Here is a 21,746-nt window from a genome sequence, read left to right as displayed (position 1 = left end):
GGTCCGTTTGGATTCAACTTCTGGGTCTAACGCCAAAGCAGGAGCTCTTAGCGGTATTTATGAGAAACGCCGAGCGAGGGTGAGAAGCCAGATTAGACTGCTGGTAGGGATCCGAGTGGCCGCACACTAACACCAGCTACCGTTATCTTTCCGATACGGACCCGGTAGCCTGAACGAAGCCAGGATACGGGGCCTGTGGCGAATCTGCCAATCCGGAATTTCTACTCTTCACAGCCAGGCGGATGCAGGAAGTAGCGCAAGTTCTGCTGTCGCCGATTCGTCTCCGGCGAATCTAAGGCTGCCCAACGAGCTAAGCTCTCCTCCCCAGCTCCGGCCCGGCCTCCGCCCGTGCACTCCGCCCCCTTTTCCTCCGGGACTCGGCTCCGCTTTAGCAGTTGCAGATTCGTCACATGTCCAGAACTGGGCAAGGGAAGAGTAGCGGCGAGGTCTGCTCTTCGAGGGATGCGACAGGCCTGCCGGCTACCCCCACTGCTTCTTCCCATACGGTCCAGAGGGGAGAAAGAGGTGGAACCGCTCCTCTGCCACCCGCAAGGCTCCTGGAGGCGCCAGTGTCGAATGTGCTCCGGTGAACGCAGAGCCCGCCGGGCCTCGCGCAGGTGGCGGTGGTGTTTGGTGCGCGCGCCGGGGAGGAGGGAGGTGGTGGTGGGGGCGCCGCCGCCGCCGCTGCCGCTGCGGGGCCCGGGTCTCAGCGCCGCCGCTGAGGTGGAGCGAGGTGGGGAAGGGAAGGGGAGGGAGCGACTCGCTCGCCCCGAGCGGGTGAGTGTGGAACGCGGTGCGCGCGCGCGCTCGGCGGGGAGGGGACGGCGCGCGCGGGTGGGGAGGGGGCGGCTCGCGGGGGTGCGCGAGCAGAGGGAAGTGCGGCGCGCGCTGCCTCCTCCCCCTGCCTTACCCCCGCCCCCCCTCCCCCCGCCGGGGGCCCGGGCCCGGGTCGGGGCCGGGGCCTGAGGGTCTCGGGGTGTTTCCGGAGCCCCGCCGCGGCCCCGGAGGAAAGGTTCCACCTTCCTGGCTTGGAGCCGCAGGGGCCCTGGGCCCCCCCGGGAGCTGGGGTGGGGGGCAGGCGGGGGGCCGGAGAGCGGTGCCCCGGATCTGGCCGGCTACCGGTGAGGAGACAGGCGGAGGGGGCGGGGCTTAGGGGGGGCGCGCCTCCTGTTCCAGGGGGGAGGGGCTGAGGGGAGGGCGCCCTAGGTCGGGGGCCCGGAGGGAGTTTGAGCGGGGACGTGTCTCAGGGCGCCTGGGGATGGGGAAGGGGCTAGTGTCCGGGGCTGGAGAGGCGTGGGGGGCGTGTAGTGGGGCTGGGGAAGGGGCTCCTGGGGGATGTGTCTGGAGGAAGGAGAGGTGAGGGGGCAGCCGTGGGGGCTTCCCTCTGGGTGAGGGGGTCCTAGGGAGCCTTCGTAAGGACGGGACACGTGTGGGGGAGGGGCTGCTGAGATGGCTGTGGGAAGAGCTTGGGGAGGGAGGCGGCTGTATGAAAGAAGAGGGCCAGGGCAGGGATCGGGAGGGAGGCCGTGGCCGTGGGGCTCCTGCAGTGTGTGCCGGAAAGGCGTGGGTGGGGAGAGCGGCCGGGGCGCATCTCGGTGCTGGGGTCAGGCGTCTGCGTCCATGGAGGACACAGTGGTGTCTGAAAGGGCTGGGGCTGTCCGTGGGCACAGACAGGGACGGAGGAAGGCTTCGGGAGCCCAGGGCCTCATTCCCTTTCCTTAATTGTCCGTAGTGTAAATGAGCCAGGATGGACCAGGAAGGAGGGGGAGATGGGCAAAAGCCCCCCAACTTCCAGTGGCGAAACTACAAACTCATCGTGGACCCCGCATTGCACCGGCTCCCGCAGAAGGTTTATCGTTATGACGGGATTCACTTCAGTGTCAACGTGAGTTGCTTTGCCTAAACTATTCTCCCAAGATGTCAGAAAGTTTGTGGTCCTGTGTCTCAGCCAGCTCTGCGCCCAAGCTTTTAAATCGTTTCCCCCAAAGTGATTAAATTGCCTTCCCCTACCTTTTATCCCAGGATGCAGGATACAAGATTGTTGGCAAGCTCCAAGACCCCCGTCAACGACTCACCTGGTCCAAAAACAGGGATCTTTCCCTCCCAGTCCCTAAGTTTAAGGTAAGTCTACATTACTTTTGTGATCTGATAGTTTTCATGGAGGGTGACAGTTATAGGAAAATGCGCAAATCCATGTAAACAACTAAAGAAAGGGCCTGTCTTTGAGCAAGAGCAGGAGTTCTGTACATAGCATTTGTGAATAATTGAGCAAAGTATCCTGCCCTAGCAACGCATTTCACCTTGTGATTGAGTCTAGGGGGGCTTTCCATAGTGGTTATGATTAGCCATTGTTTTTTAGTTAAGGACAGTGGCCTTGTCCTTTGGAGAAGAGATAACTGACATTCTGATGAGAACAGAAGTCTATTTCATATAATTTCTGAGTGTGGATTTTGTGTTGTATAAAAAATGATGGTATCCTAAGCAGTAGCAGTTCTACCCCCTAGATCATAGGGATGGTATTAAAGACTCTGGAGTCCCAAAAGTTGCCCTCTCATGTAGTCTTGTGATCTTCCTTGGCATGCTTGTCATAGTTGCAGATCTCACAAAATCGAGGAGCTAATTTGAATTGGGCTGCATTGAATAGAAGCAATGTCCCAAATGAGAGGGGTTATGTTCCTGCTATATTCTGCCCTGGTCAGATCACATTTGGAATAATATGCTCAGTTCTGGGTGCCACATTTTTAGAAAGACTTTGATTTATCTAGAACTTTTCTAGGGGAGAGAGACCAGGATGTTAAAGGAATTTGAGACCATTACATACAAGATTTGAAGGAGCTATAGAGGTTTAGTTTGGAGAAAGGAAGACTTGGGGCTGTGGAGTAGAAACCGATAAGATCACTGTCCCTAAATATTTGAAGAACTGTTACATGGAGTAACAACTAGAATATATGTTTCAAGGTTTACAGAGCACTTTATATTCTCATGTGGAAAAGGGGTTGGTCTTGGGTTTTGTGGCCTCAGAGTGTAACTACAAACAGTAAGGGAAAGTTAGGAGAGGCAAATTTTGTCTAAATAAGAGAAGGAAGGATGGATTTATTAAGCACCTACTATGCGCCAGGCCATATGCTAATCCTATGACAAATATTATTTCATTTGATCCTCAAAACAATCCTAGAAGGTCTGTACTATTACTGTCTTCATTTTTGGTTGAAGAAATAGAGACAAACAGAGATTAAGTGGCTTGCCTCGTGTTTTAGCTAGTAAGTGTCTGAGACCAGAGTGAAACTGAGGTCTTCCTGACTTCTGGCCCAGTGTTCCGTCTGTTCTGCCTCCTAGGTACCTCAGATAATTATTCTAGTCTGGGGTTATCCAGAAGTGGATAAACAAGGAAATAAATTCTGTCTTCTTACTCTTCTCAGGTAGATGAGCACTTGTCGAGGATATTGTAGAGAGGATTCCTGCATAGATTTGTGTTGGACTAGATGACCTGTGAGGTTACTTCCAACTCTAAATTCTGTGTCTTTTCATAGGTCTTCCCTGTCTTTTGACTTTCCCCATCTTGGGGTTCAAGTCTTTGGACTAGTAAATGTCTTCCTCCTGGTGCCCATTTGGTTCTTCTATGGCTTTTTATGAGATTTCTTTTTCTGATTCCTTCATTGACTTCAAGGGAAGTTTAGGGTCACAGAATCATCTTTTGTATCATGGGATCACCTTATTCAAGTCATCTCTGTAGCTCTCTCTTTTAGTGTTCGGTAGAGTTCCCTCTTCCCTATTCCTCCTGCCCATAACACAGACACTCAAATCTACAGATTGGACCAAGGCTCAGTGTCCTATGGCTCTGCCTCTTGTCCATGAGCAGATCTTCCTGAAGCCTCTGTTCCATGCCAGGGTGACTCTGGATCCTGACCCAGCTCCTGCTTTCCCCTCCACAGCTTGACGAATTCTACATTGGGCAGGTCCCACTGAAGGAAGTGACCTTTGCCCGGCTGAATGACAACGTTCGGGAGACCTTCCTGAAGGACATGTGCCGCAAGTATGGAGAGGTGGAGGAGGTGGAGATCCTGTTGCACCCCCGAACCCGAAAGCATCTAGGCCTAGCCCGGGTGCTCTTTGCCAGCACTCGGGGTGCCAAAGAGACTGTAAAACATCTCCATCACACCCCGGTCATGGGCAATATCATCCACGCCCAGCTTGACATCAAAGGTGATGTCCCTTCCCTGTCTCTTACAATCCTGATCTGGTCCTGTTTGGAAAAAAAATTCTAGATAATTGGGAAAGGAAGAAGAATTGAAAACCTAAGGTTAGAGATGGGTGAGAGAAACTGACCTTCATGTGCTAAGACCAAGGGACGGTGGAGGTGGGGAATTTAAAGCTAGAGAGATAAGCTGAACCGTCAAATAAAGAATGGGCTAGTACCCCCCACTTGTTTAGACTGACTTGTTTGATTCCTGTCTTCCAGGGCAACAACGGATGAAATACTATGAACTGATTGTCAATGGCTCCTATACCCCCCAAACAGTGCCCACAGAGGGCAAAGTCCTGAATGAGAAGTTCCAAGGATCTGCGGTACCCACTGAGACGGTGAGAAGCTGGCACTACCTGGGGTTGGGCCACCTGGATTCTGGGAGGCAGATACCTGGATTCCTGGAGGGAACTGGATTCAGGGTAGTTGGGAAATTGAAGAGGGAAGGACTGGTGAGTGAGCACTTCCAGGTGAGGAATAAAATTGAATGTGAGTAGGAAGGGCCTGGGGAAAAGTACTGAGCATTTTCTCAAGTGAGAAAGTGCTTGATTTGAAGAGGGTTCAGTGAGTATATGCCAACTTTCTTTTCTCCCTTTCTCTCAAGACGGAATCTCGACGCCGGCCTTCATCTGATTCAGCCTACCCATCAAGCACTTCTGTGCCAGTCACACCTGGCAATGGCACACCCTGCTCTCAGGACACAACTTACCCTAGTAGCCGGCAAGACACCCCATCCTCCTATGGCCAGTTCACGCCACAATCCTCTCAAGGGACGCCTTATACCTCTCGGGGCAGCACCCCGTATTCCCAGGACTCTGCCTATTCCAGCAGGTGCGGGAGGGGGAAATACCTGGAATCTGGGAGCTAGCACTTGGAAGGCAAAACATCTGAGCCTAAGGAATTTGTTTGTCGAGTTGTCCTTGTGCCCGGTGCTGTGGAATACATGGTCCTTGTGGTCAGTCTGCTTTAGGAATATGGGAAGCCTGGCTCCTGTGGGAGCTGTCCTGATAAAAGGATCTTAGGGGCCCACAAACCTGAACGCTTGAGTTTGAGGCCATAAAAGCTTAGGGAGGAATCTTTTATTCTTAATCCTCTTTGATCTTTTTTTTTCCCTTCAGGCAAGGAACTCCTGGCTATTCCAGTTACCATCCGGATTCCTCGTCTTCTGCCACCTCTTCTTCCTTCAAGCCTCGGCGGTCAGAGAACAGCTACCAGGAGTCTTACTCCCGCCGACACTTCTCTTCTTCAGCTGCCACTGTTGCCTCTTCTTCTTCATCGTCATCATCATCATCGTCATCATCGTCATCCTCCTCTTCTTCCTCCTCTTCATCTTCATCCTCCTCCTCCTCCTCCTCCTCCTCCTCTTCTCACTACCGTAGTTCTGACTCACACTATCCAGCATATTATGAGAGCAGTAGCCGATACCAGCGCCATGCCTCCTACCCGCCCCGTCGTGCACCCCGGGAGGAGCCCCCAGGAACCCCTTTCCCTGAGCGCTTCCCGCCCTCCTATACCTCCTACCTGCCCCCTGAGCCCAGTCGCCCTGCTGACCAGGACTATCGACCTCCTGCCCCAGAGGCTGCACCTCCAGAGCCTCTGGAACCTGTTAGTGGAGGGGGTCGGGGGGCCAGCCCTGAACAAGAGGAAACCAGGAGTTCACCTCACCCTGCATCTCCTATTCGATCTTGCTCACCTGCCCCAGAAATCACCAATGAGAGTGTGCCCTTTGCCCAGCATAGCAGCCTGGATTCCCGGATTGAAATGCTTTTGAAGGAACAGCGATCCAAGTTTTCCTTCCTGGCCTCAGACACAGAAGAAGAAGAAGACAACAGTGGTTTGGGTCCTGGGGTCAGAGAAGCTGGGAGTGAGGTCCTGCTGGCACCAGCTCATGGACCTTGCACACCTCCCCCAGCCCCAGCAAGTTTTGAGGATGTCGTTCCTATGGGGAACATTGAACCCGGGGCACCTGGAGAGTCTCCCAAAGCCAATGGACAGGACCAGGTGAGAAGAGAAAAACCTGAAAAAGAGTTCTGAAATGGGACCTTGGGGCAGCACCAGTGAGGAGGACCCGAGTTCAAATCCGGCCTCAGACACTTAACACTAGTCGTGTGACCTCGGGCAAGTCACTTAACCCCAATTCCCCTGCATTCTCTCCTCCAAAAAGCAAAAAAAAAAAAAAAGAGGGGGGGGAATCTTGGTTTCTCAGTTTTTCAGGGATAAAACCAGTGAATTGGGAAACAGAGCAGAATCCTTCTAACTCTTCTCTCCCGCATTCTTCCAGGCCTCTCTTCATTCTTCTGGCGAGGACATGGAAATCTCAGATGATGATGGTGGAGGATCACCCCCACCAGCCCCCTCACCCCCACAACCTCCACCTCCCCCACCTCCTCCACCTCCACCTCCACCTTTTCTGGCTCCCCTTCCCCTGGGCTATCCCCATCAGCCTGCCTATCTTCTTCCACCCCGGCCAGAGGCACCCCCACCCCCTGAGTATCCTCCACCACCTCCCCCTCCCCCACACATCTATGACTTTGTCAACTCCCTTGAGCTAATGGACCGACTTGGGGCTCAGTGGGGAGGGATGCCCATGTCCTTCCAGATGCAGACCCAAATGTTGACCCGGTTGCACCAGCTGAGGCAGGGTACTGGGGTAACTGCTGCATCAGCAGCGCCCCCTAGTGGAGGTTTTGGGGAGCATTTCCTTCCATTCCCTCCACATCAAGAAGCTGCCTATGCACTACCCTATACTCTGTATGCCCCTGGACAGGAGAGCCGAGGGGCTTATACCCGTGAGACCTATCACCTACCCTTGCAGGCAGAGCCCTTGCCTTCCTCTTCTGCCTTAAGGGAGGAAGAACACCTGCCTCTTGGGGAGGAGGTAGAAATGGTGGAGGGGAAGGCACCACCTCCTGCTGGCACAGTAGGCCGAGTGCTGGCTACCCTGGTGCAAGAGATGAAGAACATCATGCAAAGGGACCTTAATCGCAAGATGGTGGAAAATGTAGCTTTTGGAGCTTTTGATCAGTGGTGGGAAAGTAAAGAGGAAAAAGCTAAGGTAAGATTGAGGGCTGGTATGAAAGCTGAAGTTAATATGCACTTGAAAGATTGTTTTATGAGGAATGGTTGGAGGAACTTAGGGTATTTAGTTTGGAGAAGAGAAAACTTTTCCAAGGGATGGGCAGATAGAAGAGACATGATTGATTCTTTCAAATTTCCCAAAGGCTGTCATACAGCTTCAGAGCAAGGATCGGTGTGTGACCACTATCAGGAAGCAAATTTCAACTCACTCTAAAGATTTACTAAAATGTTGGAACTTTCCAAAAAAGGAATGAGTTAATAATAAGCTACCCATCATTAGAGGTATTGTCTAGGTTATCACTCTTGGAGAGGTCAGAGGTGAGGTGGGTGCTTTGGGTAGAGGTTGAACTGTACAAGGTTGTTTCATCTCCGGGATTCTATAGTCCTGTCCTTGGAGTTCTTGAGAGATGAATAGGAGTTAAAAGAGGGAAGCAGAACTTTGGGAAAGAAGAGGACAGAGGAAAACACCGGAATTAGCTGGATACACAGGATCTAGGAATGGATGAAAGAAATCACTTTTGTAAGATGCCGAATTAATCAGTGTTAATACTTGCGTATCCCTTCTTCACAGCCTTTCCAGAATGCAGCCAAACAGCAGGCAAAAGAGGAAGACAAGGAGAAGACAAAATTAAAGGAACCAGGGTTGCTCTCCCTTGTGGACTGGGCCAAGAGCGGGGGTGCTGCAGGCCTTGAAGGCTTTGGATTTGGCTCTGGGCTTCGAGGAGCACTTCGATTACCTTCATTCAAGGTGCTAGAAACTGGGACTCCTAGAGTCTGAGCAGGAAAAAATGAGGGATGATGAGAGTTCCCATCTTAGCGTTGGAAGTAGTAGGGAATGAATTTGGAGTCTAGATAAGCATGTGTCTTTTCTTTATTCTCTCTCTGCTTCAGGTAAAGCGGAAAGAACCTTCTGAAATTTCAGAGGGTGGAGAAGAAAAGCGGCCTCGGCCTTCTACCCCAGCTGAAGAGGATGAAGATGGTGAGTAAGAGTTCTAGTCTGGAGGGCAAAACAGAATATCCAGTTTCTTAGAGAAGAGAGGAACTATGGAGAAAGAATTGAGAGTCTGTGGGCTAAGATGTTCAGAGAAGTTGAATAGAGGGGAATTGGGTAGAACAGCTTTTGGAGGCATTTCCCTGGAATGGAAGCTAAATGGATCTAGTCTTGCTACTAATTTGCTGTGACTTCGAGCAAGTCACTTTCATTGTGTATCCATTTTCTATCTACAAATAGGCATAACTCTTCCACTGCCTATTTCATTAACATAAAAGGTGAAATATTGTTTGAAAATTTTTAAAAGTATTAGGCAAATACTAAGGGTTACTTTTTCTAATACATTACCATAATAACATTGGTGTCTAGAACCCGATCGAGAGAAGGAAGCTGGAGAGTCAAATCGACCAGGGATGAAGGGCCCAAAGCGGGAAGAGGAGAGGAGTAAGGCCCAGGGCAAACACCGAAAACCTTTTGCTCTGGACAGTGAAGGGGAAGAGGCGTCCCAAGAGTCTTCCTCTGAGAAGGTGAGTGAGATGTCTTTGCTGGTGCTGGTGGTGCGGAGCTTAGCTATATGTCAGCAGAACATCCCTCTGCTTATTGTGATCTGACTGCCTTGTTGGGTCTTCTTTCCCTATCGCTTCATCTCCTCCTTTCAGAGAACCAGGCAAATTTTGCTTTTTCATTCTGGGCAGTGGGAATGATACTGGGGTCTGTGTTGCAACCTCTCCGTTCTGTATCTCGGTGTGTTGTGGCCCAGGAAGTCTCGCTGACTCTTTGTGACACCCTGTTCTGGTTAGGGGCTTGGGTCCCACTTTGTAAGTCTGGAGAATCCATTGTTTATTGTTACCCCTTTTCCTAAGGAGGAAGAAGATGATGAGGATGAGGAAGAGGAAGAAGGGCACAGTGAAACCATGGAGTCCAGTAAGAAGGAGGCCGAGGCATCTGGAGGTGAGTTGAAGCTATCGTTTTGGAAACCTGGAGGGAGGGCAGGAGAACATTTCCTATAGAGATGGTCGGCTGTCCCCTCCACGAGGCCCTGTGTTTCAGTGTTGCATTGGGTTCCTGTGATTTTCCTTAGCATCCCTTGAAGTCTTGGTCCATGTCCTTGCCTGGTTAAATGTGACAAGCTGTAGATGGGCCCCACCCTGCGGTCTTGACTGCCTTTTCTTGACCTTTTCTCGATTGGATTTCCAGGTGAGGATGAGGAGAGTGCCTCCTCCTCCAAATATTCTCCGTATGCTGAATCAGAAGGTGAGAATGACAGCACTTCAGACTCTGAGAGCAGCAGCTCCTCCTCAAGCCCTTCCTCCTCCTCTTCATCATCTTCCTCCTCTGCATCTGAAGAAGAGGAGGAGGAGGAGCCATCAGTAGTTTCTTCAGCCTTGTCACCCTCTCGGGACATCCCATCAGACCTCCCTGTCCCTGTGGAGGAGCCAGTACAAGAGAAGGCTTTAGTTCCACCTGTCCTGCCTGTCCCTGAGCTGGAGAAGGTCCCAGTGAGGCCTCCAGGTAGGTAGATTTATGGGAGAGCCGAGCATGAGATTATGCATATGTTTATGTGCCCTCTGTTTAGAAAGAGGGCTTTGAGTAAATAGAGGGAACAGGAGCTGCAAAATCATTGTGAAGTAGTAGAAAGGTCACTGAGATTGAGTGTCAGAAGACCTGGGTTCAAATCCCTGTTCTCCCATGTATTCATTTTGTGATTTTGAAAATGTCATTTCCCCTCTCTGGGTCTGAGTTTTCTCATCTGTAAAATGACTTCGTTTAATTAGATCACCTTCAACTAAGGTCTCCCATGGCTCTGATCCTGTGGTAGCATGCCTCCCTGAGTAGTGGCCAGTGTGTCTGACATAGCACAGGGATAAATCCCGGCTTTTTACAGGAGATTGAAGGCTGAGTTTGTGATGCTCTCTCTACCACATCCCTTTCTCTAGGTCCTCCTGAGGAACCCTTGCCTGAGACATCTCAACATCCCCCAGAGCCACCAGCTGTCTCTCAAGCCTCTCCTCCCCTACCTCTGGCCCCTCGTCCTGAAGAGTGTCCATCTTCTCCTATCCCACTTCTCCCACCACCGAAGAAGCGTCGGAAAACAGTCTCCTTCTCTGCATCAGAGGAAATCCCAGCCACCCCAACCCCTGAGGTTCCCCCACCTGCTCCACCTCCAGCTAAGCCTCCTGGTCCCCTTCCCCGGAAAATCTCCCGGGGTGCGGATCGGACCATTCGAAATTTGCCCCTGGACCATGCTTCTCTGGTCAAGAGCTGGCCAGAGGATGGGTCCCGGGTGGGGCGGAACCGGAGCGGAGGTCGGGGTCGTTTGCCAGAAGAAGAAGAACCTGGGACTGAAGTAGACCTAGCAGTGCTGGCAGATTTGGCTCTGACTCCGGCGAGGCGAGGGCTGACGGCTCTGCCTGTAGGGGATGACTCGGAGGCCACAGAGACCTCAGACGAGGCTGAGCGTTTGGGGCCGGCAGGTCCCTCCATCATTCACGTTCTTCTGGAGCACAACTACGCCCTGGCAGTCCGGCCTGCTCCCCCGGCCCCAGTTTCCAGACCCCTAGACCCACTTCCTTCCCCTGCCACCGTCTTCAGCTCACCAGCTGATGAGGTCCTAGAAGCTCCTGAGGTGGTAGTTGCTGAGGTGGAGGAGGAAGAGGAGGAGGAGGAGGAGGAAGAGTCAGAATCATCAGAGAGCAGTAGCAGCAGCAGTGATGGGGAGGGCGCCTTGAGGCGAAGGAGCCTTCGATCCCATGCTAGGCGCCGCCGACAGCCCTTGCCCCCTGCCCCTCCACCCCCACCCAGCTATGAGCCCCGAAGTGAGTTTGAGCAGATGACCATCCTGTATGACATCTGGAATTCTGGGCTTGATGCTGAGGACATGGGCTACTTACGGCTCACCTATGAGAGGCTGCTGCAGCAGGACGGCGGAGCCGACTGGCTTAATGATACCCACTGGGTGCATCACACCAATATCCTAGACCTCTGTGGGTCAGGGGCTAGCAGATGTGGGAGCTCTTATACCAGAAGCCTCAAGGCTCACCTCTTCCTCTTGAGCATTCATGTTAATAATGATGTTTCTGTGGCTCCATTGTCAAGTACTCTTTTTTTGTCTGTTACTTGTCCCCTTCATTCATGTTCATTTCATTTCATTTTTCTCTGCCTAATACATTTCCATGGTCTTTGCAAGATCTGTGTTGTGACAAGTGTAGGTAGGATCTCTTGCCTTCTTTCCCCACAACCTAGCTTCCCCTACCTCAACATTTACTCTCACATCCAGTTTAAGTTGCTCTCCTTCCAGACTGGGGGGTGGTCAGGGAGAGCTGCCAATGGTTCTTGAGCCTCTGAAGGACCTGGGAGGGGGCCACTGAAAAACCTGCTTTCTTCCTTAACCTTCTATCACTCACCAACTTGACCACTCCCAAACGTAAGCGAAAGCCCCTGGATGGGCCCCGGGAACATCAGACGGGTTCGGCTCGGAGCGAGGGTTACTACCCCATCAGTAAGAAAGAAAAGGATAGGTACCTGGATGTCTGTCCTGTCTCAGCACGCCAGCTAGAGGGCTCAGACACCCAGGTAACGATGCCAGGCCGCCTGCTGCCATGGGCCAGTTTGTGTTCTTTCCCCTGCATTTCCCTACTGATGAGGTCCTTTTCCTTCCCAGGGGACAAACCGGGTGCTATCAGAAAGAAGGTCAGAGCAGCGCAGGCTGCTCAGTGCTATTGGAACATCAGCCATTGTGGACAGTGATCTGCTGAAATTGAATCAGCTCAAGGTGAGAACAACTTTGAGGGAGGTGGGAAACAGAGAGCTGAGACTTCGGGTGCAACAGCCGTTGCTGTTGGACATAGAGCATAGGTCATAGCAGGAGAGATGGGAAGGAGTTTTGGGTTTAATTACATATATTATGCATGTGCCATTGTGGAGAGCAAGGAATTCGGGGTGTTTTGGAACAGAAAAGAAGGGAGAAAATATGGCCTTTTATCTTGTTGGAGGGGCAGTCTCCTAGCACCACACTCCCATTGTGTTCCTGAATTACAGCCATAGTGAGAAAGTAGAGAGCTTGGCATGGGCAATGGGGAAAGAGGCAGGGTTTGATGGTATCCCTTATGCCTAGATTTCTACCTTCTGTCTTCTCTTCCACCCCTATAGTTCCGAAAGAAAAAACTCCGATTTGGCAGGAGCCGGATCCACGAGTGGGGTCTTTTTGCTATGGAACCCATTGCAGCTGATGAGATGGTTATAGAGTATGTGGGACAGAACATACGTCAGGTGAACAAACTACCTTGTCTTTACTACCAGCATAAAAATGATTAGGCATCAAATTTCATGTGATATTGTTAGGGGAGATATGGTGGCTGCTCTGAGGCAAAATTAGAGATATGCAGTGATGTGGTCACATCCATACACAAGGCATGTCCTCTATAAAATCCCCCTTATAAGGAGACTCAGGGTAAGTAAACCACTGGAGAATAGTGGTAACACTGGAAGAACCATGTCCATGAGGGTGAATGGAAAGAACCAAATCAACTCAGGAAGGCTTCATGGAGGAGGTGGAAATTTTAGAGCTATTTCATGAGGAAAAAAGACAATGTAATGGGCATGGAGGAGCTGTGAGATGGAGAGAGCACTGAGGCAAGGTAGACAGTCACAGGCCTGAAGAGGGGAAAGCCTAGTGTGTCAAAGCAAGTGTGAGGGAAGGGTGTTTGGATGACAAACATGACATCTAATATCATTTACACTGAAAGTTCCAAAGATGGGGAAGAAGGAAGATCTTGGTTTTCTCTGGAAAACTTTTTCTGAACTTTCTTGGTTTGTCAGGTGGTGGCTGACATGAGGGAGAAGAGGTATGTGCAGGAGGGCATTGGCAGCAGCTATTTGTTTCGAGTGGACCATGACACCATCATTGATGCCACAAAATGTGGAAATCTGGCCCGATTTATCAATCACTGCTGCACGGTGAGAGCTGGGCCCTGGGGCAGAGACTGGCTTTGGACTACTTACTTGGGTTTGGGAGGGCACCTTTAGAGGATCTAGAGAGCAAGGTGAAGTCAGAGCCATGGCTCAGGATATTTGGTTTTTGGGAGGGAAGGGTGCAGTGGCGAAGGAGCCAAAGTCAAAGCTAATAACTCCCTTCTCCAACCATAGCCCAACTGCTATGCCAAGGTGATCACCATTGAGGCCCAGAAGAAGATTGTAATCTACTCCAAGCAGCCAATTGGGGTGGATGAAGAGATCACCTATGACTACAAATTCCCTTTGGAAGACAACAAGATCCCGTGTTTGTGTGGCACTGAAAGTTGCCGGGGTTCCCTCAACTGAGGGACTTATGGAGGGGCTGGCTTTACCCTACCACCCCCTCCTCCAACACACACACATGCCCCTAATTTATTCCCGCCACAGGCTAGAGAACCAGCTAGGGCTTGAATTGCCCTTTAACTTATGTTCTGGGGTTCAGACTTAGACCCTGAGCCTCCATTTCCTGTGGTTCCCAAGATAAGGTGGGAGAGTGGGGGGGGGGGGGCATAAGGTCTCCACAGGGTGAATAGAGAAAATCCACCAAATCCACCCCACTGTTTAGGAACCTAGATAGAGGGAAAAAAAAAATTGGAGTGTTCTCCCCCTCCCCCTTGTGGGGAGCATGGGTCTCCCAGATTCTGGGTTGTGGGGAATGCCCAAAACATGAGGCAGGTTCTGCCCCCACTTTTTTTTTCTTTTCGGAGAAGAAACTGTAAATGTTTTGTAGCTGCTAGCGGCTGTTTCCTGTGGAAACCTGGGGTGCCGGCCTGTACAGATGCTGTTCTTTGATGGGGGAGGACTTTCCCATCCCCCTGCTTCATTTTATTGGGGGCTATTCCCCCTACACCTCTTTTCTTCTCCATTTTGGGGTCTCTGGAGCAGCTGGCCATATTTTTCCCCCCTCAGGAGAGCTCTTTCCTGGACCCCAGCTGGGAATCTCTCCCTTCCCTGGTATTGATACTCCCTCCTCTCCCAAACCAGGGAAGACAGGGGTCTATGATTTCCCTGGCCTTGTCTGTCTGGCCATACTAGGCCTAAGAGGCCACACAAGGGGTTATCTGAAACCTGGGCCTTCACTCTGGGCTTTAAGAGGCATCGAGGCCAGGCCTAGGGAAGGGGGGTTGGGACATGGGAGGGTGTCTCCTGTTCCCCCCTAAGCTGCCTCTGCCCTGTTCTTCAAAAGGCCATGTTCCACTTCTTGCCCCACAAGTGGCTGCACAGCTGGCCAGGGGCTGGGAGAAGACAGATGGCACAGGCCCCCAGGGTTTGACCCCAGCTCTATCCTCCCCACTCCTGCTGGCCTGGTTTTGTACATATGTTAATAGCGCGGATGCCTCGAACCGACGCCACATTTTTATAATTGTGATTAAACTTTATTGTACAAAAGTTGTCCATCCTTTATGGCTTTGTGGTGGTAGGAATTTGTCAGTATCTGATTATGCGAGGATGGATAGGGAGGACTGGACTTTTGAGCTACTTGAGCATGGGTAATTTAGCATTGTGAATTTAGAGCCGGAATGGACTTCAAAGATCATCTTCTGCATTAAGGGGGATAGGAAGTGGTGTGCCCAGGCACCTGTCCTTCTCCCCATTCTCATCTTGATACTGAAATACTGCAGTTCTACATATTAGCAGCTGTTCAAATGCAGAGAAACTTGCCCAGGAACTAGCTGATGGCATGTAACTTGTGACTAGAAATTAGAGGAATGGTTTCTTCTGAGGTAAATTTAGACCTCTTCCCCTGTCCTTGCTTCCCTCTCTGGAGCCCCCTGCCCAAGCCTCAGGGTTGTCAGTCTGGGTTGGCGGGGAGGGGAACAGTGAAGGGAAATTTGATGAGGTGAATAGTGGTGAAGGGTCAACAACTGAAGCCTTCAAGCCATTTTTCCCAGGCTTGATGTCCTTCCTTTTTGTTGACACAGTCCGAACAGCCTCAGCCTTGAGGGTCAGGGAACTGAGGGATAGTGGATCGTCACTACTATAAATCCCAGCCCCGGGTCCTACCATACCGGCAGATGCAGTAGCCCGTCTGGGTCAGCAGGAGGTGCCTTCTCCATGAGGGAAGCAGGCGGGGCCAAAGGCTGAGCTCGGACTATAGGCTGCTTAGAAGGGGCCGTACCTCGGAAAATAGCTGGGATGGGGGAGGGAAGACGGAAAAGGAAAGCTAAGGAGAGCCGAGTTTTATAAAGAGGCTTGGCCAAGGTTTTGTCCTAAAGGGCTTTAGGAGTTGTCTCCCAAGCTGTAGGAGCTGACAGACCACTGCAGAGCTGACCTCTCCCAGGTAGGACGTTCTCATTCATAGCTCCACCCGATGTCCTCAGCCCTGTCTCCCCTCTTCACTTTCACACAGCCCCTCCACCCTCCCTTACACAGCTCTGCCAAGCTGCCGTCCCTCTTCTGATTTCCTCAGCTTAAGTCAGGAATGAAGTGCTGTTGGGGCTCAGTTTACCAAGGTCCTCCCTTCCCTCTGTCCTCCCACCCCGCCCTACAACCTACCTACCATCCCTTGATTAAACAAACATGTTCTGTCTGTACAAGAGTCACAGATGAGCCTTTGTGGGAGATGGGTGAGTATGGCCAGACTCCCCAGCAACCTAAAATAATCCGTTTGGGAAGAGCAGAGAAGATAGCCCTTGAGGGAGGAGTGGAGGGCCTGAAGAGGCCCTGCCCAGCCGGTCTTTCTCACTGCAATTAGGTATGACAGACGGAGGCCCCAATCTGGTGTACCTGGTGACAGGGGGCTGCGGCTTCTTGGGGGAACATGTGGTCAGGACCCTGCTGGAGAAGGAGCCCAGGCTCAGAGAGCTTCGGGTATTTGACCTTCACCTGGGGCCCTGGCTGGAGGAGCTAAACCCAGGTGAGGGAAGAGGAGGTACCTCTGGACCTATCAGAAACCTACCTCTCCAAACCCCTGATCCCCATTACAAAGGGAGGCAACCCAGTTTTTCCCTCCATTCCCCACGGGGAAGTGTGCTTTTGGCTAGATGGCATCTGGATAGGGAAGAGTGACTCATGGATGGAAAGTGATGATTTGGAGGGTGTTACTCCAGTGGGACTGGGAGGAATATGTCATGTGGGCCAACATCTGTTGTGTCTCAGGGCTTGTGCAGGTGACCCCGATCCAGGGAGATGTGACTCGTGCAGAGGATGTGGTGGCAGCTGTAGCAGGAGCACATGTCGTCATTCATGTGGCTGGACTGGTGGATGTGTGGGGGCTGAATGACCCTGAGGTCATCTACAGGGTTAATGTTCAGGGTGAGGGATCTTTAACCGTAGTCTCATGGTCCAGCCTAGTCCATCTACAAAGCTCCCTCCCCAAAGTGTACAGCTAACCTGACCTTGGCCCTTTCTCTCTCGCTCTCCCTTCCACCCACTGGTTTTCCCCTGGAATTCTGTGCCAAGAAAACTTTGCCTAGTGGGGGGAGGGTGGGGGATGCTTAGGCTAGGAGGGAAGCTGGGGAGAAAGGAGAACAGATTCCACCTCCTCCTCCTAGGGACTCAGAATGTGATTGAAGCCTGTGTGCAGACTGGGACTCGGTTCCTGGTATACACCAGCAGCATGGAGGCCCTGGGACCCAACACCAAGGGACACTCCTTCTACCGGTACTGCCCACCTTCCCCCCCTTCTCCCCACCCTTTCTAACTCCTGCAGGGGCCCTATGCTATAAAACGATAATGAACTCATCTCACAGTGCTGCTGTGCTAGAAGTCCTTTGTAAACTTTAAAGCAGAACTATGTGAATGGTGTAATGGGAAAGGCCCTGAACAAAAAAAAACAAAACAGTTCGAGAAAACCTTGAACCCAGAAAAATTGGGTTCTAGGCCTGGCTTTGCCACGGAAGTGACAACCTCTCTGAGTCCATTTCCCAGATTGTCAGTGATAGGGTATTTCTGACATGGACGAACAGTTGGGCAAAACTGGTCTTAATCTTTCAGAGTGTTGCCTGAGGTACTACTGAGGTTAAATGACTCATCCAGGGTCACAGTATGTGTCAGAGTCAGGACTTGAACCCAGATCATCCTGACCCCAAGATCAGCTTTCTGTCCACTATACCATGTGGTCTTCTTCATCTACAAAATTAATAACATCATAACAAGGCAGTTGTTAGGAAAACAAGATGATGTTTGTAAAGGACTTTGAAAATTTTAAACATATCAAACTCCTATTTCAGTACTGAGATTAGACCTATCCCACTGGGTTTAGGGGGTTCACTCTATGCCCTGTCTCCCACATCCAGGGGTAATGAGGACACCCCCTATGAGGCGATACATACAGAGCCCTATCCCCGAAGCAAGGCCCAGGCAGAGAAGCTAGTCGTTGAGGCCAATGGGAGAAAGGTAAGGGGGCTCAGATGCTTGAGTCTGGGAATGCAAGGAGGCCCTTGTAGGGCCAAGACTACAACTTAGGTGCTCTGGTCCCTGGCACATGGCTCTTTCAAGGACAGAAATGAGCCCCTTTGTACATATTTGTACATACAGTGATGAAACAAGTCATTGGAAGATGCCTGAGGTCTTGCAGTTTGGGGGTATGAGATTCACCTGTTTGTCTCCATGACACATAAAATGAATGTAGTTAGGTGAACTGGGAAGGAGGGAGGGAAGGGACAGGAAGCTTGGGTCTCAACAGCAGCTTCTTCTACTCAGGTCCGAGGTGGGCTTCCCTTGGTGACATGTGCTCTGCGTCCCACGGGGATCTATGGCGAAGGCCACCAGCTCATGCTCAAATTTTATCGCACGGCCCAGAGCACTGGTGGGTGGCTTTTCAGAACTGTCCCTCCCTCTGTGGAACATGGCCGAGTTTATGCAGGTGAGGATGAAAGGCCTCTGGTTGGAGGAGAGGGGTGGGTGCAGAACAACATAGAGATAAAATGAGGGCCAGAAGTGTGTGAAACATGCAGACAAAGCCCAGGTTATATATGGGACGGCAAGGAATGGCCCTGGGGAAACTGCATTCATGTATATGGGAAAGGGCTAGGGGGAGAGAGTCTCTTTAGCAAGAGTCAGACCTCGTTGGGAATGTGGTCTTGGAAGGAGCCTAGGTGTTTTCCGTATCTCTGTGGGCTTCCTAGGGCTAACAGGTGTCTGAGCAGCTTCTCATCTGTTCCCTTCAGGCAATGTTGCTTGGATGCACGTGCTGGCAGCGAGGGAGCTAGGCTCCAGAGCCGACACAATGGGCGGGCAAATCTACTTCTGCTATGATGACTCCCCTTATAAGAGCTATGAGGACTTCAACTTGGAAATCCTGGGCCCCTGTGGCATTCGCCTCCTGGGAACTCGGCCCCTTCTGCCCTACTTCCTGCTATTTCTCCTGGCCACCATCAATGCTTTCTTGCAGTGGCTGCTCCGGCCTCTGGTGGTTTATACAGCTTTAATCAACCCCTATACTCTATCCTTGGCAAACACCACCTTCACTGTTCACACAGACAAGGCCCAGAGACATTTTGGCTATCAGCCCCTCTATAGCTGGGAGTACAGTAGAGACCGCACTGTTTCCTGGGTGAATACTAGAAAGGGCTATCCTTCCCAGTGACCGAGCCCTGAAGGTAGGAGATCCTAGGGTCTAGATCCCATCCTCTGATCCCAGCCAAGAGCTGTTCTCACCCACTTAGGGACTGACTGAGTCTTGAGTGAAGGTTAGCCTGGTTTCCCATAAATGACCCTATCCAGGGGATTTTTCATCTAAGGACCCTGAGAAGTGCAGCAAGTTTCGTATTTTTAGATTCTTTTCCCTGACTCTACTGAGGGAAATTCCACACATGTTCCTAGTGACCAGGGCCGGGAAAAGGTAGACCTGGGTGCTAAATGCCATTCTCAGAACCCATCTGGAGTATAGCTATCCCTCTCCACTGACGGTGAAAATACAGGGCCTTGGGGAGAGGTGTACCTAGATTCCAGACAGCCTTCTCCACTTACCTTCTCCCCCACCCTCACACACACCCTACCCCCCCTCCCCCCACACACACACACACACACACACTCTGACAGCAGCTGCCTTGATTCCTCAGACCACCCAGGGTTCTAGATCTGGCCTCCTAACCCTAGCCACAAGCTCCGGCCTTCACCTGAGAACTCCGAACGAAGTACACTCTGTTCTGCCGTTTGCTACCTTGTTCTCCTGATAGAACCCCCTGTCAGACTGGTTCTGCTTGCCACCTTTACCACCATATTAACCCAACACCAACCCCCTCGATCACTTAGATATTAAACTTTTTGAAATTAAACATTCGCTTCTTCCTCACGTCTAAATGGCCGAGATGCCCCTTGGGTCCAGCTGGGTCCGGAGGCTGGCTGCAGACCCAGCGCACGGATCAGCTACACTGTCACCGCTGCCTCTGACGGCCGCGCGCCTCCGTCCGCCCGCTGGCAGCTCACCCTCGGACTGACCCTCTGGCCCGCCCCTCCCCTCCGCTCCGTCGCGACCCCCGTCCCCAGCGGTGGGGAGGGGAAGGAGAGGCAGCACACGGCTGACCCGCTGGCTGGACGTTTGCTATTTTTCCCGCGGGGGCCCGGCCCGGCCCAGGGTGGGAAGGTCTCGGGACGGGACATGCAAGGCTGTGGGGGTGGGGTCAGGGTCATTATTTTCCTTGTTTTTTTTTCCGTTTGCTTCTTGGGCACCAATGGTGAGGACGTCCGGGGCGGGGGGCAGCCAGGGAGGAGCCTGAGGGACCAGTGGAGAGAGACGAAGCGTGGAGAGCAGAAGCAGCCCGAGATCGGGCAGGCTTGGCCCGGCCTCCGGCCTCTCCTTAGCGTCCAGATGTCCTGGTCCCGACCCCCGGCGTCCCGGGCACCCTGTCCTCGCTCTGCGGGGGGCAAGGGAGGATGGGGAGGTGGAGGTGGGCGGAACTCTAAAAACCAACGGGAGAGACGAGGCGGGGTGGGGGGCAAACACGGCTACATCACGCGACACGCCAACGCACACGGCTGCACAGCGAGAGGGGGTGGCGGGGAGAGCCTGGGGCCGTCCATCCATCGTGTCCTTCCATGCGGGTCAGGCTGGAGAAGGGCTGGGGAGGCGGAGGGGACAGCTGGGTGGGGAAGGGCGGGCTAATGCATAGACACAGAGTGCACACGCTTGGAGCGCGTCGGGAGCGTGTGTAGACACCCACGGGCACATGGGATGTACACACAGTGTGCTTAGAGAGAGGCAGAGCTGGGGGAGGTGGGTGTGTGGAAGGGGAGGGGAGAGCTGCCCCCGCCCCACCCCCTCCCCCCCACCCCAGGCCAGCCTGACCCGTGCATACACGTGGACAGGATCCATGGAGGGCTTTTGACTTAGGGAGATGTAGCCGATGCCCACATGCCCTGAGGGCATATTTGTGTGGACAGCTGTGCACACCATTCTATTTACATGCAAACACATCTGTACCCAGACAAGACACTTGAACACACAGGCACAAGCAGCAAGCATGGATGGACACGTGCCTCTGATGACCACTCACCCCCAGAACCAAGGACAGAAACCCCAGGGTGAAGGAGACCAGACTAGCTGGGGGATGGGCATAACCTCCCAGAACACAGGAAGACCCAAATGGTGAAAGGAGTTCAGATGGCATTCTCAGAGGTTCTTATGGAAACCCTTACTTAGATGGGGGAAGGGAAGAAGTGGAAATGGTGACACTTGGCAAACACAGGGTGGACATGTGGGCACATCTACCATGTAGACAGCGCAGGGTGAAATGATGTGGGATTGGCACCCTGTGGGCGCTGTCTCTGAACACAGAGTGGGCAAGAAAATATGTGTTTACATATGTGTATGTGTAAAAATCACAGAATGTAAGAATTTGAAAAGACCTTAGAGCATCTAGTCTATCACCGCCATTTTTAGAGGAAGAAGCTGAAGCCCAGAGAGGGAGAAGGAAAGAGACATGCCCAAAGTCTCACAGACTGAAAGGCAGAACAAAGACTAGGGCCCAGGTTTCCTGAATGTCATTCCAGGATTCTTTCCACTACACAAAATTTCCTTTCCATATGTGTTAATGTATATGTACATGTGCAGATGGGTGGGGAATCATTTGTCTGTTTTTGCATTAATTGGCCTTTATCCTAGGCTGGTCTGGGCTTCCTGGTTTAAGGACTTTAGCAGGGGCTGAGGGTGGGTAATGGTAGGGCAGAGAGGCTGTGAGAGACAGTCCAAGTCTGGAAGGATGAAGGATGTGAGGGCCCAGTGGCTTCCCACTAGAAAAGGGTTTTGGTTATTAGGTTTCCACAAAGGCCTCAACCAAAGAGATTAGAAAAAGACAGAAATGGGAGGAAAGGAGCTCAGATAGCAAATACTTTCTGTTATGAGAAGCTGGCTTGTCTTTTCCTGGAAACAGAGAGCCCTCTGCTGACCAGGGCTGGAGAACTTTCTGTAGGCAACCACCCTGAAACAGGTACAGCACCACAGCCATTATCTACATACAAGAACATACCTGATCTGAC

At 52.0% G+C, this 21,746-nt stretch overlaps 2 protein-coding genes across 7 annotated transcripts; both read left to right on the top strand.

Annotated features, from left to right (window-relative positions):
* The first annotated feature begins 89 nt into the window (after nt 1-89).
* SETD1A (SET domain containing 1A, histone lysine methyltransferase) lies at nt 90-14,714 on the top strand. 5 transcript variants are annotated; one of them, XM_069084640.1, is made up of 19 exons: nt 90-617; nt 1,733-1,885; nt 2,023-2,121; nt 3,933-4,203; nt 4,460-4,581; nt 4,848-5,074; nt 5,362-6,244; nt 6,525-7,298; nt 7,893-8,069; nt 8,213-8,300; nt 8,682-8,839; nt 9,176-9,263; nt 9,510-9,824; nt 10,250-11,281; nt 11,713-11,885; nt 11,974-12,084; nt 12,462-12,581; nt 13,131-13,268; nt 13,458-14,714. In XM_069084640.1, exons 2-19 carry the CDS (start codon nt 1,748-1,750, stop codon nt 13,629-13,631), a joined length of 5,088 nt encoding a protein of 1,695 aa, XP_068940741.1. In that variant the 5' UTR covers nt 90-617; nt 1,733-1,747; the 3' UTR covers nt 13,632-14,714. The 5 variants fall into 5 exon arrangements, with proteins under 5 accessions (XP_068940741.1, XP_068940740.1, XP_068940742.1 ...); XM_069084639.1 differs by lacking the exon at nt 90-617 and adding an exon at nt 625-777; XM_069084641.1 differs by lacking the exon at nt 90-617 and adding an exon at nt 626-733.
* A 692-nt stretch (nt 14,715-15,406) lies between these two features.
* Nucleotides 15,407-19,546, top strand: HSD3B7 (hydroxy-delta-5-steroid dehydrogenase, 3 beta- and steroid delta-isomerase 7). Of its 2 annotated transcripts, XM_069084637.1 has the most exons (7): nt 15,408-15,606; nt 16,021-16,182; nt 16,425-16,580; nt 16,820-16,928; nt 17,564-17,663; nt 17,970-18,132; nt 18,437-19,546. In XM_069084637.1, exons 2-7 carry the CDS (start codon nt 16,023-16,025, stop codon nt 18,853-18,855), a joined length of 1,107 nt encoding a protein of 368 aa, XP_068940738.1. In that variant the 5' UTR covers nt 15,408-15,606; nt 16,021-16,022; the 3' UTR covers nt 18,856-19,546. The 2 variants fall into 2 exon arrangements, with proteins under 2 accessions (XP_068940739.1, XP_068940738.1); XM_069084638.1 differs by lacking the exon at nt 16,425-16,580 and having other exon boundaries at nt 15,407-15,606.
* The last annotated feature ends 2,200 nt before the right edge of the window (nt 19,547-21,746 follow it).

The sequence above is a fragment of the Petaurus breviceps genome, unplaced genomic scaffold (assembly GCF_028583685.1).
Source record: "Petaurus breviceps papuanus isolate PSGF00001 unplaced genomic scaffold, PetGlider_PUasm1.0 175, whole genome shotgun sequence".
In the NCBI taxonomy this organism is placed as follows: domain Eukaryota; kingdom Metazoa; phylum Chordata; class Mammalia; order Diprotodontia; family Petauridae; genus Petaurus; species Petaurus breviceps.
Note: the sequence above shows the minus strand (reverse complement) of the source record. Positions and strands in the feature narration are given on the sequence as shown.